This window comes from Bactrocera tryoni, unplaced genomic scaffold (genome assembly GCF_016617805.1).
Source record: "Bactrocera tryoni isolate S06 unplaced genomic scaffold, CSIRO_BtryS06_freeze2 scaffold_25, whole genome shotgun sequence".
Lineage (NCBI taxonomy): Eukaryota > Metazoa > Arthropoda > Insecta > Diptera > Tephritidae > Bactrocera > Bactrocera tryoni.
The window spans coordinates 17,812,263-17,834,620 of record NW_024395977.1 but is presented as its reverse complement, the minus strand read 5'-3'; the positions used below and the strand labels follow the sequence as shown (position 1 = coordinate 17,834,620).

General features: G+C 39.0%; 1 protein-coding gene across 1 annotated transcript in view; it reads right to left on the bottom strand.

Moving 5' to 3' along the window:
* Positions 1 to 3,061: 3,061 nt before the first annotated feature.
* The window catches only part of LOC120780350 (acetylcholine receptor subunit alpha-like), a 70,312-nt gene continuing 51,015 nt past the window's right edge, over positions 3,062 to 22,358 (bottom strand). Inside the window, exons 2-4 of the mRNA XM_040112642.1 lie at positions 10,849 to 10,985; positions 10,630 to 10,773; positions 3,062 to 3,206 (exon numbers count right to left, since the gene is read on the bottom strand). Of these exons, the coding sequence (XP_039968576.1) occupies positions 3,203 to 3,206; positions 10,630 to 10,773; positions 10,849 to 10,985 (285 nt within the window). The 3' untranslated portion in view covers positions 3,062 to 3,202. The remainder of the gene's footprint in view (positions 3,207 to 10,629; positions 10,774 to 10,848; positions 10,986 to 22,358) is intronic.

Here is a 22,358-nt window from a genome sequence, read left to right as displayed (position 1 = left end):
CATAGGAAAAAGTCTAACGGAGTGTTCTCTCAATAAATCTACTAATTGATGCGATGTGTGGGAAGTAGCGCCGTCTCGGTGAAATCAAATATCGCAGATATTACGAGCTTCAATTTCAGGCATTAAACGGTCAGCTATCATAACGCTATTACGGACGCATTTCACGGTTACGTTCTCTCCGGCATTATTTATGAAGAAATATGAATCAATTATTCCACCGTGGCTAAATTTTTTTGTTATATTACATTGTTGTAAAAAAGTTCACGTGGGACAGTTGTCTAATACAATGAAATTATTATTTACGAACGAAGAGTTGGTAAGAGTTAATACAAAATAATTAATTTAAAAATAATTTTTTAATCTAAATTTCTAACAAATAGTTTTAAATCTTTAAGGATAATATTCAATATTTTGAATTATCAATACTTTTAATCTCAATTTAATTTAGCACTAATTGGTGCACATTATTTTTTGTTAATCGGTATTTAGCTAACATAAATAGACTCGACAGTTTTCCTACACGTGAACATGCAACATATAGTTGCCCATGAGAAAAACATGGATTTTGCAAATCTTAACCACAAATGGACATTGTTTGGCCTTGAGATTTATTTATCGTCATTGCAAAAGCTAAACTAACTGGAAATTGTACCTCCTGAAGGGTATCGTAGAATCCGGTGGTATCATTGGAATAAGTGGCAACAGGTGGCAACTTCACCTTTAAACTTTCCAGATAATATGGTTGCTTCAAGAATATTTCTGGTGATCTTTTTGATAGCCAAACTCGCACCATTGCATAATGGAGTTGGATTCAAATTACGCAGGAGAACAATAGATGAATCATTCTTTTAGAAAACTTACACTTTCGTTTTCATTAAGAACAGTATCGTTTGATTTAAAAGACATCAGATCGCCTGGTAACAACTGTTGTATTTGGAAGTAAATTTCGGCAACATCAAAATTTTTGGCTGCCAAAATAGCCCGCTAACTGAGCCAGTTATGATTCAAGTAGTTACTCTGTAAATTCGGAAAAATACTCTGAATCAATTAATTTTTTTCCTCAAGAAGAGTGCATAAATTATCTGACAGTTCAATGCTCTTTCAACACGCTTGTGTCGTGCCTCTCTGCTTCGCGCGTTGTTGAGGTCTTTGTCTAGATTTGGTCTTTGTGGCTTTGGCTCCAAAATATTCTAACAGGAGACGTTAACTGTTGGCTGGATTGAGTAAGTATTCAATAGGTGGCGCTATGTTAAAAGCATGATTTTGACATCGTGGCGGGGGCAGCTCTCATAAGAGCGCTAATAGAAAGCATCTTTGGTCAAGTCGTCCTTTTCCTCCGTTGTCGAAATATTTCTCCGCCAATGGGATTTAAACGTAGTAATAATCGATTACTGTCTGATCGTTCGCCGTTTCGTAAGAGTTACAGAAAGTTAATTTTATGGCAGAAGAATTATCTTCGAATAATTATGAACACCAAGGCATTAATGACAATTGTAATCAAAATGAAGAAGCTCGCTATAATTATGATGACGTTGATGACGCGATATCGGAATGTGAAGGTGAAATCAATTATTTAAACCAAAATCGAATGGGTTACAACTTTAGGCCTAAAATCAGGATTCCATCAAATTATAACGTGAGAACAGAATAGACGAAAAACCGCCTTCATTATTAATAAAGGGGAATACGAATTTTGTCGGCCTCCTTTTGTTCTGAGGAACGCACCCAATATATTCCAAACGACTATCGATGATGTGTTACGCGAAGTTATTGGAAAATTCTGCCATGTTTGTGTCGATGACATTATCATATCCTCCTCTTATGAAGAATCGCGTTTGAAGCATATCGATTATCTTCTGCAAAAATTGACAAATGCTGGAATGCGCGTGTTGCCAGAAATGTTAATATTTTTCAAATAGGAAGTTCAGTTTCTAAGCTTTCTTGTATCTGAAAAAGGTATAAGAACTTGCACAGATAAGGTCCATGATATCGTCAATTATGAACTTCTAAGAACGCTGCGTTCATTTTTCGGTTTGTCTGGATATTATTGACGTTTTTTGAAAGATTATGCTCTATCGTAAAACCATTGACTCTGTATATTCGAGGTAAAAATGGGCAGGTTGGTACAAAAGCTTTGAAAGAGATAAAAATCTTGACGACGAAGCAATACGTCCATTCGGAAAAATTAAGCATATTTTAGCTTCTGAGGACGTTTTACTTCATTATCCTGACTATTACCAACCACTTGAGCTTACAACCGATGCCTCGTCAAAGACACTGGGTCCGGTTTTATCATAAAAAGGTCGTCTAATAACTATGATCTCGCGAACACTTACGAAGAGTAAAGAATTTTATGCTGTAAATGAACGTGAATTACTTGCCATAGTGTGCATTCAAAACACTTGTTCAAACAACAAAAATTAAAAGCTGAAAAATTTTCACCTAAGTTTTATTATAAGCCCGGAAGAGCGGATGCACTGCCAAGACAGTTTTCTCACAACTTAAATGAGATCGTCTCGTTCGAAACTGTAAGATATCACCACGTAAAGTAATAAACACAGTCAGAAACTCCGTAAATCAGTTTAGAAATCCGCTATTGTTATCTAAATCAGGCTCATGCAGTAGAAGTAAAAAGATTATTTTTCTAAAACTACACTTTATCACATACAATTCAGTTGAAAATCTCTTTAAGTGTTCAAAATGTGCTATTAACCCCCACATTATGTAGGTTGCTATAAATATTTCTGGCTTAATAATGTAAATAGGCATATTTATCAACGAAAATGATTTTTTTTTTGTTTTTTTTTTTTTCTTTTGCCGGTGGTTTTTTTGTTTCGGGCTCATACGCATAGAACCATGATTCGTCACCTGTGACGATCTTATAAACGTCTTTTGAAGCGATCGTATTTTTTCAGCATTTCTTTACAACAATCCACACGAGCCTTTTTTTGAGCGATTGTCAAATTGTGCGGGATCCAACGAGAACAAACCTTTTTTACGGCCAGGTGTTCATGCAATATCGAATGTATGCTGGTGGGAGAAATGCATAGGCATGCCTCTATCTGAAGGTATGTTACATGACGGTCTTCATTCCACACTACTTGAAATTATTTGATGTAATAACCTTTGTATTGTCCTCTTTATACTTTTGGAAGCAGTTGCTACAGAATATTATAGTTTTGTTCACCTAACGGTTGACGTATCACCTAAAATTAAGCGAGATAGATATAGGGTTGTGTATATATAAATGATCAGGATGACGAGAAAAGTTAAAATCCGGTTGACTATCTGTCTGTGTGTCCGTCCGTCCATTCGTCCGTGCAAGCTGTAACTGCAGTAAAAATTGAGATATCTGCATGAAACTTGATATGTGTGTTCCTTAGTGCAATGAAAATTTCGAGTTCACAGATGGGCGCAATAGGACCACTGCCACGCCCAAAAAGCGCTAATAACCGAAAAAAGTGTCATAACTAAGTATTAAATTAGTACTTGATACAGAAGATCACAGTAGCATGGGGCACTTGTGGGCAAACATTTTTAAAAAGTGGGCGTAGCACCGCTAAAGCCACAACAACCAAATTTTCTGGGCATAAATTTTATAGGAAATTCTACCTATAGTGTGAAAACAGACGAAATCGGAAGATAACCTCGGTCACTTCCCATATAACGTTACTGTTAAAAACTACTTAAAGCGCGCAGAGATTTAAAATTTTACCTCTGAGAGGATAAGAGAGGGCTTCCAGAGAGTAGTTGTGAAAATTGGACGATGGGCGTAGTACCGCCCACTTTTTAGTGAAAACCCATATTCTAATGTCTTCCTAACGCGGTTATAGCCGAGTTATCAACAGCACACCAGTCGTTCCTTGAGGGTACAGACAATTTGATGTCCGCCTCTTGGAGGCAAGTAGGTGCTACATCAAGTGGTTTTCCTTCTAGCAGAGACAAAATATTGAATATGATTCAATACAAAAATTTTAAAATTGGGGTATGCCTTTGGCCTGGTTAGGTCCAAATTGTCCCCAGGTTCTGATGGTTTGAACGAAGAGATGTGTAAAAGCTAGTGAAAGTTCATTCCGGAATACCTAGAGGCCATTTATAATAAGTGCGTTTGGGAGTGATACTTTCCACGTGAGTGGAAAAGTACTAGGGTTGTTCCTCTCCTGAACTCCCCTTATAATATCAGGAGCGATCCTCGGTCTTATCGGGGCGTCAGTCTCCTTCCAGTACTTGGAAAATGTTCTGGAAACAGTCACGGTGGAACGGCTTCAGGAGCTAACGCGGATTATGTGGCCGGATAAGTACTATGGATTCAAGGAGGACGCAGTATAGAAGATGTATGGTGTTATGTTCAGAATGCTGTTAGGGAGAATATCAACAAATATATCCTTGGCATATTTGTTGACTCCATGGGGGCGTTTGATTACTTAAACTGGGATCGAGTGATGCAACGGCTGAAGGAGCTTGGCTGTCCGAAAATGCTCTTTAGCGGAGTTATTTTTCGGACAGAAAGGTCGCTCTTGTCGACATGAATGGGAGTGTGGGGATTGGAAATGTCCTCGTGGCTACCCGCAGCGTTCCAACTGGGGTCCATATATTTGGAACCTTATGATGGACACTCGAGCCACTCTGATAGTGTTGTGCGTATGCGGACGACCTTCTTCTTATGGTCGATGGTGGCTCGCGCTCTGAGCTAGAGAGAACGAGAGGAGATCTCTTGGAGATTGTGAATACTTGGGGTGTAGGTGTGGGGTGGACATATCGAGGGGAAAAACGGTGATAATGCTGATTAAGGGCAGATTGTCGCCGGTTCGTCCACCGATTGTCCGTGTGAATGGGGTCAGCATCAGATATGTGACGCGAGTCAAATATGTCGTGGCTTGTTTGTTGCCTGTGCCACATATGAAGCCGCTGTATGGCGGGAAGTAGCCACGACTGTCTCGGTCCTAAAAACTCTTCTCAATTCAGCGTTGCATGATGCTTGCCTGTATGTTGCACTGTCTCAACGGATGCTATGCAGGTTTTGTTAGGTGCGCCCCCTCTTGACCTGATTGTCATACAGCGTGCTGGCTGTTGCATTCAGGTTAAGAAGGGGCTTGATAATTGATGCGGAATGACTAGATTTCCGACGATAATGTGGAGAGGGAGGGATATCTAGGGAGCAAGAGGCTTCTAAATGATAGAGTTAGGTGTAGGTGGTAGGAACGTTGGGATAATAGTCCTAATGGCCGAGTAACCTACGAGTTCATTCGGGACGCTGGGTTCGTTGACGATAACCCAGATTTCATATTTGGTCTGAGCTTGGGTTTTCTGCCCACGGGTCATTGGTCTTTGAACGCATTTTTGCATCAGAGGCACCTATTTGATAGGTCGGGTTGTTTTTGTGGGGCGGGGGTAGAGGATTGGGTGCATATTTTAGTAAATTGCCCGATGTACTCGGACATTAGGGACTTGGGTTGTATGGGGATTAGCTGGACTGATGGACGATTAGATGTTAATGGTGTGATCTCCCCTAGTCGGAATACTGAACATTTAGGGTCGTTTGCGTGTGAGTTGTTTAAACGGCGAAGGCGGTTTGCTGCGAACTAGAGTTAGATTTCGTATGAGTGGTGCGTGTACGGAGTCCAACCTCAGGCCACCAGTCCAGAGCAGTATGGAAGCTCAACTAGTAGTAGTAGTAGTAGCTTTGGCCACGAGGTCTGACCGGAGACTTAATCCTGGTTTCATGGTGAGTTGACGCCCTTGGAGTTTACTCCAACCTGCTCATGTGGACTGGCCCCTAGGGGAGATCCGTGGTGGTTATGGTTAAAACCCAAATACAGGAAGAATTGACGTTGTCAGTTGAATGTGGAGTTGGAGCCGGACCCAAAGTACGGCAGAGGTCTTAAATGGGCCTCGATTCCGACCAAGGTGGCTAATGTGTCCACTCCACACTGGCATTTTAATACTGAAAATGCCTAACATTCTCAGGGTGCCGATCAACGCATTGATTTGATCCGCTGTGCTTTTGAGCGCCGTGGGATAAGGTTGTCATCAGCAGGTACCCACGTTAAACACACCGGACGTTGTCAACAGTGACGTGGGCGCCTAGTTACGAGTGCGACGGCTGTTTGTTTGATGACAGGAGATATTTCGTATTGCGCTCGTTTACCACTAGACCCATTTGCTTCGCTGCCTTATCCATTCAGGAAAAAGCAGAACAAACGGTGGGGTTGTTAAGGCCAATGATGTCAATATCATCAGCATACGCCAGCAGCTGTACACTCTTATAGAAGATTGTACCTTCTCGGTTTAGTTATGCAGCTCGAATTATTTTCTCCAGAAGAAGGTTGAAGAAGTCAAACGAAAGAAACTCGCCTTGTCTGAAACCTCGTTTGGTACCGAACGGCTCGGAGAGGTCCTTCCCGATCCTGACGAAGCTTTTGGTGTTGCTCAAGGTCAGTTTACACAGCCGTATTAGTTTTGCTTGTTTTACTCATAACAGTGTGTCTTTGTGCCTAAAATAGATACATTTCAGCGAAAACTTGGTCTAGTCCCTAAATAACTAATGTCAGGGTTTTCGAACACTTTTAACAACTTTTAGGTATTTCCCTGGCTTTGATTTTTGCAAGTTGGATGAGTATAAAAAGTTCCGCTGCACCCGAATTTAGCCCTTCCTTACTTGTTTACTTAAATTTCGTGCGAAAACCCGTTTGTCAAAATATTTTTTTTTTAGGTTTGTAGATCTGTCAATGAGATCTGTGCCAAATGTCGCATCAAAATCATTATTAGTGTTTAGTATACGTTTTTCTTTTTAAAGTACATAAAGTGCATTCGGCGATTTTAACGATGACAGAAAATGGGTCTGGTAGTGAACGAGGGCAAAACGAAATATCTCCTGTCATCAAACAAACAGTCGTCGCACTCGCGACTTGGCTCTCACGTCACTCTTGACAGTCATAACTTTGAAGTTGTAGATAATTTCGTCTATTTAGGAACCAGCATTAACACCACCAATAATGTCAGCCTGGAAATCCAACGCAGGATTGCTCTTGCCAACAGGTGCGACTTCGGACTGAGTAGGCAATTGAAAAGTAAAGTCCTCTCTCGACGAACAAAAGCTAAACTCTATAAGTCGCTCATAATTCCCGTCCTGCTATATGGTGCAGAGGCTTGGGCGATGACAGCAACCGATGAGTCGACGTTACGAGTTTTCAAGAGAAAAATTCTGCGAAAGATCTATGGTCCTTTTCGTATTGGCCACGGCGAATATCGCATTCGATGGAACGATGAGCTGTACGAGATGTATGACGACATTGACATAGTTCAGCGAATTAAAAGACAGCGGCTACGCTGGTTAGGTCATGTTGACCGGATGGATGAAAACACTCCAGCTCTGAAAGTATTCGACGCAGTACCCGCCGGGGGAAGCAGAGGAAGAGGAAGACCTCCACTCCGTTGGAAGGACCGAGTGGAGAAGGACCTGCCTTCGCTTGGAATATCCAATTGTCGCCACGTAGCGAAAAGAAGAAACGACTGGCGCGCTGTTGTTAACTCGACTATAATCGCGTAAGCGGTGTCTACGCCAATTAAGAAGAAGAAGATGAGTCTGGGATCTACTTGTATATTTGCGAAAAAATCTTCGCCAAAGCACGTCATCAAGCAAGATTATATTGAAAGTTTATTCGATTATTGAGGTACGGTGCACTTCGAATTCTTCTGACTGGCTATTTGAATAATGTTCGTCGTTTGTGCGAAGCTATTCGAGACCGGGATTATAGACCGAAAACTGTTGATTGTTCGCTTTATTCGCCGATTTGGCTCCGTGTGATTTCTGGCTATTTAGCAAACTCAAATGACCGTTGCAGAGAAACTGTTTTGAATCAATTGAACACATTAAACGTCAATCCCCATGTGCATTGGCTATTTCGGATATTTACTTTGACAACTATTTCGAGGATTCAAAAAAATGTTAGCTCCAGTGTATTGAGAAGGATAACGTAGATTTTGAAGAATAAATTGTGAATTTTGAAATTATAAAAAAAGTCGTACTATTTTTTGCTCATAGCAGTATATTACAATACCACGGCTAGGAACTTTAAAATGGTTTAACATTAGAGAACGACTTGATCTAAGTACCCTTATAGCAGTTAGCAAGCTAAAAATCAAACTGCACCAAAATATTTAATTGATAAGATTGAGTATGTAGGAGAATCATAAAAATATGGACTAATTAACAACTGCGAATGTAAAATTGACTATAAACAAAGTGCTAAAGCACAAAAATAAATGTCTTTTATAAGTCAATGGAATTAAAATATGAAACCATGAAAATAGCAAAAATATACTGAGTTTACTTTTAAGGGTACGGTAAATAATAACCTAATATATTGTAAGGTATTTTTTATACTTATATCATTCATTTTTACAGTGTCGGTAGGGGTACTTAAATTATTTATTTTGCTCGAATTCGGTTCTAGTATCTTAAATGGTTTAGAAAATATGTGTGTTAAAGGAAAATACTTTAAGGTGTAAAACGTCAACCAGAGGATCCAAGTAATTTTATTTATACATATGCTTTATATAACTCATCCACTGGCAGACACATAAGGTTTGTTAGAAAGACGGAAATCATTATTAACATGCCACATTAAAAAACCAATCATATGGAGTAAAGTCACACGGAATTTCGAAAATCCTCATATTAGTTTGTAAGCGCTAGGTCAAGTTTTTGCTCAAATTTACCAATTTTAGGCATAAAGATACACCGTTCTGAATAAAACCCCCGTACATACGGTACAAAGTCACCCGGAAGTTCGAACATATTGTGTGTATTAGATATATTGAGGCCAAGGGAACATACCATTGTCAGAGAAAGATTATACCTGAATTTCAATTACGTATCTCACACATTGTCCAATATTTTCGACCAAAAGCCAGCATTAGATACTTGAGTCCACGTATACGGTGCCTAAGTGCTTGTTTTTGATGGATTTGAATAACTTTTGAATTTGAATAATCAAGTGGAATTTAAAATTGTGCTATGTAAGTAGTAGGCGTGGTGGTTATCCGATTGCGTTCATTTCCTTACTGTAATATAACAATATGAGGAGAATGCCACGTACCAAATGGGTTTGTCGGATATTGAGATATGGGATTTCACCAAAAAGTGGGCGGTGCCACGCTCTTCGTCCAATTTTCACAACGGCTTCGATAAAGGTTTCTTACACCATCTTGAGAGTAAAATCTAATATCTCTAGCGTATTTTCTTAATGATTTATTGTGCTTTGAATTGTTTATAACCGTACCTTTATATGGGGAGTCTTCTTATAAGATTTATACCCAGCAAATTCGGTTGTTGTAGCTTAGTGGTTTGGGTGATATGTACATTAAACTTGTTAAAGGGCGGCGCCCTTATACCACATAAAAGTTTTATATCTTTATTAAGTCCTTAGTTATGGCACTTTATAGGTTTTCGGTTAATGTCGGTTTGTGTGCGTGATAGTGTTCCAATTACGCCCATCTACAAACTCGTATTTTTTTTTGCAAATTTTTATACAACCCTATATCTATCTCGCTTAGTTTTAAGTGATACGTACAATCATTAGCAACATGTTGCAAAAGCAAAGGCTCATTTCTGTACAAAAAATTTTTGAAAAAGTGGAGTTGGGCCCGCCCTCAAATAATTTTAATGTATATATCTCCTAAACTACTAAAGCTACAACTAAATTTGCTCGGCGCAAATATTATAATAACTCCTATCGACAATATGAAAATGGATGAAAACGGAAAATATTCCCGCCCACTCTTCATACTCGTATAACGGCACTGTTCAAAAGTACAAAAAGCGCAATAAATCAATTGGTAAATACGCCAGAGACATTATATGGTTGAGAGGTCTTTATGGGAACCGGTATGAAAAATGGACGATGGACGTGGCACTACGCACTTTTTGGTGAAATCACATATCTATCATTTTTCTCATATTCTGATATCACAGTGTTAAAATAGTCAAAATTTGACAAACGCTGACTTCCCACATAACACAATATTAAAATCCATTTCGTTCTTTCACTTTCCAGTACACAAAACAAAGAGTAATTAATATAACGGGATACAATTTTGCAGTAATAATTCCATAAAAGTGTGCCAGCTTATGATCAAAAATTGTCCAAATCTAATCAAAGCTATTCAAGCCCTTAGGTACCGCATATGTGGACCCTGAGACCATATAATCCAAATACAAAGATTTTTGAACTTCCAGGTGACTTGATGCTGAATATGTAGGCCAATATTTGAGTTATCTCGATGAAAACAGACATATTTTCCTCTTTGTGACTGAAATGGATGAAACTGAACGTAAGCTTGATCTATCCCTATATAACTATTACCAGGGTTTTCGAAAATCCTGCTGTTTGTAGTCCACATGATTGGTGATTGTATGTGAGCTACCTTAATGAAACCCAGGGAACATTTAATTAGTATGTGGCATGATAATAGATAAAATCGGGTCGATACTATCCCAACTCCGATATACTATGTACATATAATGATTTTCGTTTTTCTAAAAAATCTTGTGCCAAGTTGTCGGTCAATGCAAGATTTATATATTCCTGCTTTTTAATTTTCGTGAGTGTAAAAGAAAATATTCACCTTGTTTCAATGTTGTATTTTGGTCTCTTTATAAATAAAAACTGTGGAAGTAAGTTGACGAAAACACTTTTCACCCAGGGAGCCATTCGGTGAGTTTGTGGAGAACGAAAGTGTACATTCAGAACGACGACAGTTACACAAATACTGTAGATTAGAAATAGAAGTATATACAATAATTTCAATTATTTATGTCTAAATAATGGCAAATGTAGTACTTACCTAATTGACACTAATATCATTGCAAATATCAGATATTTTCCTAAAAGTGGTACAACAAGCGAAGTAGGAGGTATAATTTCAACTACTAGGAGAAAAAACACATGCAAGCTGATAAGTATAGAGATAGATAAAGTGACCTAAAAGAAATAAAATATATTGTTGTATTAATATTTTCACTATAAACAAAACAATTATTCTTTCTTATAATGATATATCTATTCAAATGTATTCAATGTTATTCATATAATAGGTTAAAATCCCTGAATATTGATCATGGTATCAAAGAAGCCAACTAATATTATCATAAGCTTTTTTGACAGATCAAGCTGTCATGTTATTTTTTCAGTATTGTTTCGCGTTTCATCGAGGAAGAACCTAGGCCTGAACATTTGGTTTTTCGGCCGGTGGAATGATCATTCCCTGTTTCTTTAAAAATGATGCTGGAGAGAACGAACGGAGGATGCAGTCATGTGTGGAAGTTCACGCAAATGAGGAAAGTTCTCTGATTGCCATTCACTTAGGAGTGGCCAAAAACGACTTCCGATCCTAGACCTAGGATTCTCTGGGTAGCTAAAGAATATCCGTTTGAAGACGAGCTAAAGTGAGAAGGCGTTGTGCGCTGGGTTTGAGACACGCCACTTAAAAATACGTACCCAATGAAAAATAAAAACTAGCCTCGGATGCGAGACCCCCCTGATGACGACCATGGCAAACGAAATCAGGACTACGATTTGAGAGCATACATCCAGTCCTTTAATTGGGAACGTGCCGCTGCCCAGCTGGATGTCCACGTTAGAGTGAAGGCTGACATCACCGCTATTCAAGAATGCGAAAGAAAGCACAAATTCGCTGTGGCATTTGTGGTGGGAGAGAGACTCCGTCGCCGAGTTCTGCCATTCACCCCGGTGGATGAATGTCCAGCCAAAATCCGCATCAAAGAGAGGTTCTTCAACATATCGCTGATTTGCGCTCACGCCTCGACGAAAAAAGGGCGATGTGACCAAAATGCCTTCTCTGAGCGCTTTGAGAGCACCTATGAAAGCTGCCCCCACCACGCTGTCGAAATAGTCCTTTTCCGGGGCCCGAAATATGGTTATTTGTAGTACTAGATGCCAGCACAAGAAAATACATCAAGCTACCTGGCTGTCTCCGGATCGAAAAACCACCAACCAGATCGATCACGTTGTGATATACGGAAGACACGTCTCTTGTGTTTTGAATGTGCTTACGTTTTGATCGGACTAAGACTCGCAATCGCCTCTGTGCAGCAAAAACGCACGTCAAAAAACACAAGGAGGGTTCGATGTCAAGAAGCGGCTATCACAACAGACATCCGAGCGATTTTCTACTCGACTTGCACTCCTGCTCTCTGAAAGCACTCGTCAACAACTCGGTATTTGGGAACTGTGGAACGGCATTTCAAGCTCTTTACGTACAGCTGCAACCGAAACAATTGGTTTTCGGAAAATGCTAAAGAACAGCTGGTACGCCGAGGAGTGCCGTGTCGCAGCGGAGAGAAACCAGACTGCCTACCTCTCAACGTTACGATCAACCACAACACGTGCGGGATGGGATAGACACCGAGAGTTGAAGAGCGAAGCGAGACGCATTTGCAGACAGAAAAAGAAAGAGGCCAAAATGCGTAAGTATGAAGAGCTTCACAAGCTGGCCGACAAGGAAAATGCTCGAAAATTCTACGAAAAAATGCGACTAACAGAAGGTTTCAAAACCGGAGCGTACTCTTGTAGAACCGAACGACGTGATCTATTAACCGATGAACATACATAAATTATATAGGGAACACTTCTCCAGCCTGCTGAATAGCAGTGAAGGCATAACGCTAGGAAAAGGCGAACCCAATTCCCCAATTGATAACGATGCAGCAGACGTTCCGCATTGCTCGCCCATGAAGAAGTTCGAATAGCAATTACCCGTTTGAAGAACAACAAAGCGACGAAAAACGCCGATGATATTGGTATCGTTGGCCTCAACACCCGTGTCGTTGGTTCTGCTTTCTCCATACTGGATAAGAAGCAAAGCAAATGGGTCTGGTAGTGAACGATGACAAAACAAAATATCTCTTGTCGTCAACAAACAGTCGTCACATTCGCGGATAATTTCGTCCATCTTGGAACCAGCAACAACACCAAGCAACGTCAGCGTCGAAATCCAACGCAGAATATCTCTTGCCAACAGGTGCTATTTCGAACTAAGTAGGCAATTGAGAAGTAAAGTCCTGACAACAGCTGATGAGTCGACGTTACAAGTCGAGAGAAAGGTTCTGCGAAAGCTCTGAAAGTATTCGACGCGACGAGTCGTACCCGACCGGTGAAGCAGAGTAAGAAGAAGGCCTCCAATCCGTAGGAAAGACCACGTGGAGAAGGACCTGGTTTCGCTTGGAATCTCCAATTGGCGCCACGTAGTGAAAAATAGAAACGGCTGACGTGCTGTTTTTAACTCCGCTTTGATCGTGTAAGCGGGGTCAATGCCAGTAAAGAAGAAGAAGAATAAGAGAACGTAACCGTCAATTGTAACTACTTGATGGCTGAAATTAATGCTCACGATCTCAACGACATTAGCTTTCAACAAGACGGTGCCACTTCCTACACATCACATCAATCAATGGATTTATTGAGAGAACACTTCGGTGAGCAGATAATTTAACGTTTTGATTCGGTAGTTCCCTATCAAGATCGTGTGGGGATATGTAAAGTCTAAGGTCTATGCGGACAGTCCAGCTCCGATACGAGCCTTTGAGCGAAATATCACGTATATCATTCGACAGTTACCAGTCGAAATGATCAAACGAGTCATAGATAATTTGGATTGACCATCTGAGCTGCCGCTTTTAAAGGAGATTTACTTAAAAAAAAAAAAGCGATAGGATTTATTTCCGAATGTTAATAAACATTCCCCATTTAATTTGATTTTTTTTTTAAGTAGGGAACCTTGAAATTGAGCTTGAATATAGTTTTTAGCAATTTGTAGTTTACCGCGCTTAGAGATAATTTTTGGGCTATATGGAACTCAACAGCCTTGTGTGGCTACGTCTAGTTTATGGTCTTTAAGTCTATGCCAATAAGCCAGCGAAGACTGATGAACTTGGTACGATTGTTGAACGTGAGACTGCAGCAGTATCGGCCGATTTATGCTTGAAAACCGTCGAAAATTGGACTCAGCTTCTGGACTTCTGTTAGCGTATCCGTAAAGGCCATGTAAAAGAAATTGACATTCGTACATTATGGCATCGAATATACTTTTACAGAAATAAGGAGTCTTATTGATATCGCGATTTGTTTAATTAAAAAAAAACTTTTGTAGCGCTCTTTTTGAAAAACCTTTTATTCTTGTATAATAAATTTTTGCTTTTCTTTCGTTCAAAACAATAGTGGACAACCATATGTTTACCTACTATGTTCGTATAATAGAATGATGCGCATACGATTATAGAATTTTTATACTCTTGCAATATGCTGCAGCAGATAATGTAATATAATAGTTTTAATCACATTACATGTTCGGTGTTTATAACATCTAAAGCTAATCGACATAGATATGTATACACATATATACTTAGGTGGAAGTTTTGAGAATAACAACACAAGTTGAATTCCAACTAACAATACCTGTAACGAGCAATCCACATTAACATTGGTTCAATACTTCTCCTCCCGATTTAAATGTAAAGGTTTTTGACTTTATATGTATAGTATACATCGAAAAAAAAATCGGGCCGATAAAAACCTTACCTCAGATTTTAAACTGTTAAGTAAGATGTTTTAGAAATATAAAGTGAACGTATAATATTATTTGTGAAAACGAAGTTATTCAACGAGTTAATAACGGAATGATAAAAGAGATATGACATATATGAATCTTAAATAAATCAGTATTACCAGACATCGCTTTTATTTTTAAACGTAAAACTTAAAACTAACGTAAATAACCCCTAAACCTCCCACTCGATCGAGTTGTTTGACTCGAAATCCTCCATCTCTAGCGGTTTCTAAGTCGATCCTGGCACCAATGGGTTGACCAGATTCTCTTTTTTCACTAAGATGATATTATTCATCTTTATATTCCTCGTGCACCGAAGCTATTTGTGCCATCTCTGCAAAATAGTTAGGTACTCGCCACTCCATCGCAATCTTTGATGCACTTGACGTATCTATTGCCATTGTTTCAGTCCAGAGGTTGAGACGAAATCAGGAAATCGCCGGTCGTTAATGCTTTCTCTTCAGGATCGACGTAGAGTGTTGTAATAGGACGCGAATTGAGACGGTATATTCTTATGTCCAATGTCTGCAATTGACATGACCTGCGCACCTACGTAGTGAGACAAATGATGCTTAGCAGACTTCACAGCAGCCTTCCAGGGGCCTCTTTGATGACTGCATGTAACGTAATACTAATGCGTTCCCGAATCTGCGATTGCTGATTATTCTCACCCTGCCATGCTTCAAGATCATTCTTCAAAAGTCGGTTGACACCAACATAAGCTGTACCCGTATTATGATGTAAGTCCCGATAGGGTTTGCCTCAGGTGACGAAACGAGCACAGGCATCTAAAAAGCTTGTGCTGCTGATAAGTCATATACCAGAAATATTCATGTGACATACCACAGACGCTGAATGAATATTTTCCCAGTTACGAGAACAAAGGATAACAATCTGTAGGACCAAAGAGTCGCGCCATCTCGCTTGTGCTAAGCGCTGGCGTTTGGAGTGGAGATCTCTCTTCTTCGCTTTAGATCGACACGAAAGAATAACTGTTCCGTCAGTGCGTCCCATCTTAAGCCCAAAACGGAAGCCTCACTGGGATGCAAAATATGAATAGAAAGATACGGTCGTTAGATAAACCCATCATCACTTGAGTTATATTTTCGTAAAGTGAACTTTCCCGTAGATAAGATGGCGTCGACGTTTTTAGCCAGCTCCACTACTCCGGTAATGCTTTCACAACTGGTTAAGAAGTCGTCAACATAAAACGACATTAATATCGCAGTTAGAGGGTGGGCCGCTTGTTTTATGTCGAGAGCCACAGCGGAAGTTAAATAAACTCATCGCTGTAGGCTTGCACTGTATTGTAAGGACTGCTTGCCATGTCATATGTCTTCAGACAATCCACCCGGATATTATTGGTAGGAGACTTACGTCGTATACGGTAATTCGTTGACAGTCGCGATATTCAAGTGCAACCAACTCTTCTCTACGTCTGCAGTTATCGGTTATCGTGGCGAAAACGTAAAAGTATACTACTCAGCAAATCCCGAAGAGTTGGAACTACTAGTTGGACATCGTTCAGTAAGACTCCAGTTCTGGTCTGTGCCGAAGTGTCGAACACCACGCGGATCTTTGCTGTGACCGCATGATAAGGAGTGTAGTAGCAACTGGAAGCGTGGTTGCACTGAGCCCATGTGTATGAGTTCTGCTTACTCCGTCATAAATTAAATGCAGTTTTGCCTTAGGACTCAATCCGCAATCATACAACGCTCTAGTCTATGAATTTTCTGTGAGGCCAGTGTGTAAGAGTCACCTAGTTCAGTTATCTTTCGTCGCAAAAGCAACACTACAATATAATGGCCAACTGAAGTACGGTTATGAGGGGTCTCGAGGATCTGCCCACACTCATTCATTGTCAGATCTTCAACCACCATTATTTCCTCCATTGGACTCAACAACCATTTAGCGACCAAAAAGTTAACAAACGTCAAATTACCCCTTTGGAAATGTTACCTAATATATGAAATCCTACTGTCACGGTATCTGTTGAATTTGAATTTTTGAAACTTATCGGTAGATCTGAAAATCCGGAAACATATATTTCCATGGGTTCATCCCAAATATGTTTTTTTATTTTATTTTTTTAGAACAAAAGTTATTGTTTTTTTTCGTAATTCAGCATAAAAAAATACTTGCCATTCTATATTTTCAAACTTATACGTTTAAGCCCTGGTTAGGAATGAAAATAAGTCGGTTTTTTTATTCATTATGCCAATTATTCTTATAGGGAAATCAACCTTATTATCGATTAAGATCTATGCACTTTTGCATGTGTTTGAACCAATTGAGGTATTGAAAAATGTTGGCTTCTTAGTTTATATTTAACAAAAGGATCGTATGGATGATGACACATCAAATCGTTGTGTCGTAGTGAGGTATGATCCTCATCGGCGGTTGGTTTTCCAGATTTCTTGAAGGACGACTGGCAAAGAGATGGCTGTTCATGACTCATTTATTGTTCTGCGATGTTCTAGTAGTACGGTTGTGATATACATATACAGTTGTTCCAAAAAAAGGGCAACCGTTTGCTTGGAAGTCCTTTGTGCGCGAACACCTTTTGTTGGGTTCGATGCATCTTGAAACAACCATGTAGTGGACCGATCTTTACTACCTTCACAATCTCATAGACGTGTTTCGATACACAGCTATGTATCTTTTTTTAACATTTTTCCCGAGCAATCGACACGAGCCTTTTTGAGCCATCGAAAAATTGTGGTGTATGAAGTAAATTTTTTTTTTTACAGTCAAATGTCTATGCAATTTTTAATGTATACACAGTAATGACTATAGTTGCCTATATATTATGATAGGTCACATAACGTTCTGGCAATATTAGTTTGTGTACAGCATCAATAGTTTTTTGGAGTGATCTATGACCTCGATTGAATACACCATACCATCGATAACAACTGGCCCTTGATGAAGCTACATCGTTAAAAACTGAATTAAGTCCATCGATGCACTGTAGGTGAGTTAATTCACGTCGAAAGTTGTAAAAAATAAATACGCGAAAATGTTGGCGGTTTATTTTTATTTTTTGGCTGAGATGCATCTTTCAAATCACTGAAAGCAACACAAACAGCGGTCGTATATGAAAGTTTTTGAATTGTGTACTCGTACGGATGTTTTTGGAGCATTTGCGCAAACACTCCTCTATTCAGAAGTACCACGCTATATCATCAGGGCTGAAGTGCAAAAATGTGTGTCCCGTAAGTAAGGCACACCAGTTGATGTATTCCCCCGAAAATTCATATCAAATATTTTGGGTCGTGTATACCTAGTTAATCCAGGGCAGACTAAGTGCTTTTATCTGTGACTGAGATTGGTTAATATCCCCTGAACATGGTTATTTTAAGATGCATGTCTTCCAATAAGCTTGCTAGAAGATGGCAGTCATGGTAACAGTATGCTTGTTGAATCAACATTGCAAAAAAAGACAATCCTCTTATACTCGTATCTACTACAAGGTGGGTTCCAAAGTAGAAAGGAATCTAGCGCCCCTGGTGGCGCCATTTATATGTCGACTGTGGCGTTAGAATCTGGTATCTTTATCGATTGTCCAGTAAGAATTTCATGACATTTCATATTTCATTTTATTATCGGTGCGAAAATGAGCTTCGAACAAAGAACCAACACTAAATATGGTTTTAAAATTGGTGAAACTTTTACCGAAACGTTTCAATTGATGAAACAAGTTTATGACGATGATTGCCTATCCCGTAGCAGAAAGTGGTTGTGGGGACATAAATGATGATCAACATGTGGGCCAATCAAAATCCGGAAATTCCATCGAAACTGTTCGTGAGTTCATCAAAAATTGCCAAAATCATCATTGAAATTCATGGAAATGGAATTGAACATCACATTTTCACCGAACATTTGGGCTTACGAAAAGTGTGTGCATGGTTTGTTCCGCACAAATTGACTGACGACCAAAAATTGCTCAGAATCCATTATTCGAAACACGATTATTTGACCAAGAATCATATTTAAACCATTAACCACTCTCCGTATTCACCTGATACTCGTATGGCACCGTGCGACTGCATTATGCATACATAGAGGCAATTCAAAAGGTTTGCTAAAACACTCAATCGACATGCTTTTGGACCGAGCAAAAAGCTGTATTGAAGCAGAAGGAGACTATTTTGAATAAAATAAATTGATTTTGTCGAAAAAACCATTTGTTATGTTTTTTAAAGTCATGTTTTCTTTGGAACGTACCTTGTATGGCAATTCCCCAATAAGTCATTATGGAGTCATTAGTATGTAAATCGTGATACGAAGTATGTCGAATTGGCTCACAATGTTTTACGCTGCCAGTTTCGACATGCCAAGAAGTATTATTATTATTTTATTTTTTTGAATGCACTACGTGGAACTGGTAAAATTTCCCTAATTCGCTATATTTTGCTGAAACACGTTATTACACGTTCAACGTACGCTGATAAAATCAACGCTTGTTTAAAATCATGGCGACTGTGGCGTAATGTTTAAGCAGTACAACTGACAGTGAACATAGGCGTTTTATGCTTTAAGATCTCACTAAGCTGATAAATCTCGATAGTTTCTAAACCGTGTATAAAATCGAACGCATGCTTTCAGATGACTTCATTCGAGGCGGACATAATTCGCCCTATGTCTGTATTGTTTCCTAATTTCACAGTACAAAGCAAACACGTCACAAAATTTTTACTTTGGCACCACTTAATCAACACGAATAATTTTATTTCATGGGAAACGATACGTTCCATTGTCATGGTAGGTATCTGAAATCATTATAGTCCAAACACCTGTCATGAGGCCTCGTCATATCGTAAAATCTCACTGTTGCCTGTTTGGTCCAAACTACTAGAAGTTGTAATCAGAAGAAGACTCCAGAACATAATTGAAGAAAAGGCATTATACCAGTTCATAAATTTCGATTTAAATCTCAACATTCCACAATCGATCAAGTTCATCGAATAACGAGCATAATCGAAGATGCTATGGAAAAACAGCCTATTTTTCTTGACGTATCCCGCTATCATCATTGGTTCCTAATGTATATATTATACAGAGAAGGCATCTGATGGAATTCAAAATAGCGTTATATTGGAAGAAGGCGTCGTTGGGAACCGATTTCACCCATATTTCGTACATGTCATCAGGGTGTTAAGAAAATATTATATACCGAATTTCATTGAAATCGGTGTAGTAGTTCCTGAGATATGTTTTTTGGTCCATAAGTGGGCGACACCACGCCCATTTTCAATTTAAAAAAAAAACCTGGGTGCAGCTTCCTTCTGTCGGCGTGGTTATTATCCGATTTCTTTCATTTTTGAACTGTATATCGAAATACCTGAAGGAAGCAACTCAGTTTGGTTGACATAGCTTAAGTAGTTTCTGAGATATGTATAAAAAACTTAGTAGGGGCGGGGCCACGCCCACTTTTCCAAAAAAATTACGTCCAAATATGCCCCTTCCTAATGCGATCCTTTGTGCCAAATTTCACTTTAATATCTTTATTTATGGCTTAGTTATGACACCTTATAGGTTTTCGGTTTCCGCCATTTTATGGGCGTGGCAGTGGGCCGATTTTGCCCATCTTCGAACTTAACCTTCTTATGGAGCCAGGAAATACGTGTACCAAGTTTCATCATGATATCTCAATTTTTACTCAAGTTACAGCTTGCACGGACGGACAGACGGAGGGACGGACAGACAGACATCCGGATTTCAACTCTACTCGTCACTCTGATCACTTTGGTATATATAACCCTATATCTAACTATTTTAGTTTTAGGACTTACAAACAACTGTTATGTAAACGAAACTATAATACTCTCCTTAGCAACTTTGTTGCGAGAGTATAAAAAAACAATCGTACGGCAATCTTAACACAAAAGTGGCAAAAAAAATTTGGAAAATTTGGAAGAAACTAAACATTCCGTTAATCAATGAAAAAACTGCGTCGGAAAAATTGAAAACAGTGCTAAATAAATATCATAATGAAATAAAATTTAAAAGTAGACCAAGTAAGTCTTCAACGTATGGTTTATTTGTCTTCTTATAAACTGGCGTAGAAATCGCTTACGCGGTTAAATCCGAGTTACCAACAACGCGCCAGTCGTTTCTTCTTTCGCTATCTGGGGCAATTCGAAATACAAAGTGCAGCCAGGCCTTTCTCCACGTGATCTCTCCAACGGACTTGAGGATTTCCCTGCTTCCGCCGGTGGGTACTGAATCGAAAACTTTCAAAACCGCTGTCTATTGATTTACTGACGATTTCAATGTCGTCGTATACCTCGTCGAGCTCATCGTATCATCATCTCGGTATTCGCCGTTGCCAATGCGCTTAGGACCATAAATCTTTCGCAAAACCATTTTCCATGGGTTCCTTCCATTTTGTTGCCCTTCAGGCGGGTAATGGCTACTCGAACCTCATCCATTCCACCATCATCGATTGGGGAATCGGGTTCGCCATCTCCATATAATATTATTTCACAGTTACTGATAAGTGCTTTCAGAGAGCAGGATTGCAAATCGAGTAGTAAACTGTTTAGCTATCGGTTGTGATTGTAGATTCTCGACGTACAGAAGCGGGCGCGTATCTATGCTACAACAACATAGTTGTCCGAGTCGATGTTAGGTTTATGGAGCTTACGCACATTAATCAATAATCTAATATTCACCACCCAAACTATCAAAAGGGATAGATACGAGCGGGATCCTCTCTTATCGTTTCGTCCGTGAAGCAAGACGTTCCACCGCAACTATTCATTTTTCTAAAACTGCAACCTTCGCACTTTCTTTTTGTGACTTCCCGCCAAAGTGACGTAGTGACGTGATTCCCGGAGTTCGCCGCAGTGTCAGTGTGTGGAAACCAATATTAAAAAAAATAAAATTGTTATCCTAATCAAAAAAAATTCATATATTCAGTTGGTTAAATAAACTTAATAAATACTGAAAACAGAGTGTGCGATAGAAAGTGCTTTTGATTTGGCAAAAGTATACTATATCAAGTAATTATACTAGTGTCACACGTTAACAATTCATATATGTATATATATATAACCGGAAAAAAATATATACATATATTAAAGTCAACATAGAACATACAAAGTCACGGTGAAAAAAGAAACAAAAGAAAAGACAAAAAACACACGGAAAGATCACATAAGTTGAACACACAAGAAAAAAAGGAAAGTGACTTGAAGTGAAGTGAAAAGATACAGAAAAGAAACAGAAATTGTAGAGTGAGTGAAAAAACAACAAAAAACCTACTAACATCAAACGGGCGCGGTATTAATACAACAAAGTTTAACAAACATAAAACCTAAAATCAAATACGGGCGCGTTATAATCACAGATAAATTAACAAACACATAAACATATATAAGTCGCAGGAGACTACGCCAACGAACAACAAAGGAGGAAGAAAGCTAATCAACAGGGACAGCGCTGGATATATGTACATACATATTTATAAAACTAACATAGGAACAAACAGGGACGAAAAAGGGGATAAGCAAAATAACCCAAAACCCCTGGCGGAAAATAATGTGAGTCCATTCCATATATTAATTTGATATATATATAACAAATTAATTTAGTTCTTATGCACATATATATGTATGTATGTTAAGTACAGTTTTGCAGTATTTCGGGACACCGTTAACTGTTTTTAACAGTTCGATATATGTATATCTAGAAAAAAAATAATAATAACTGCAAAAAGTACAGTA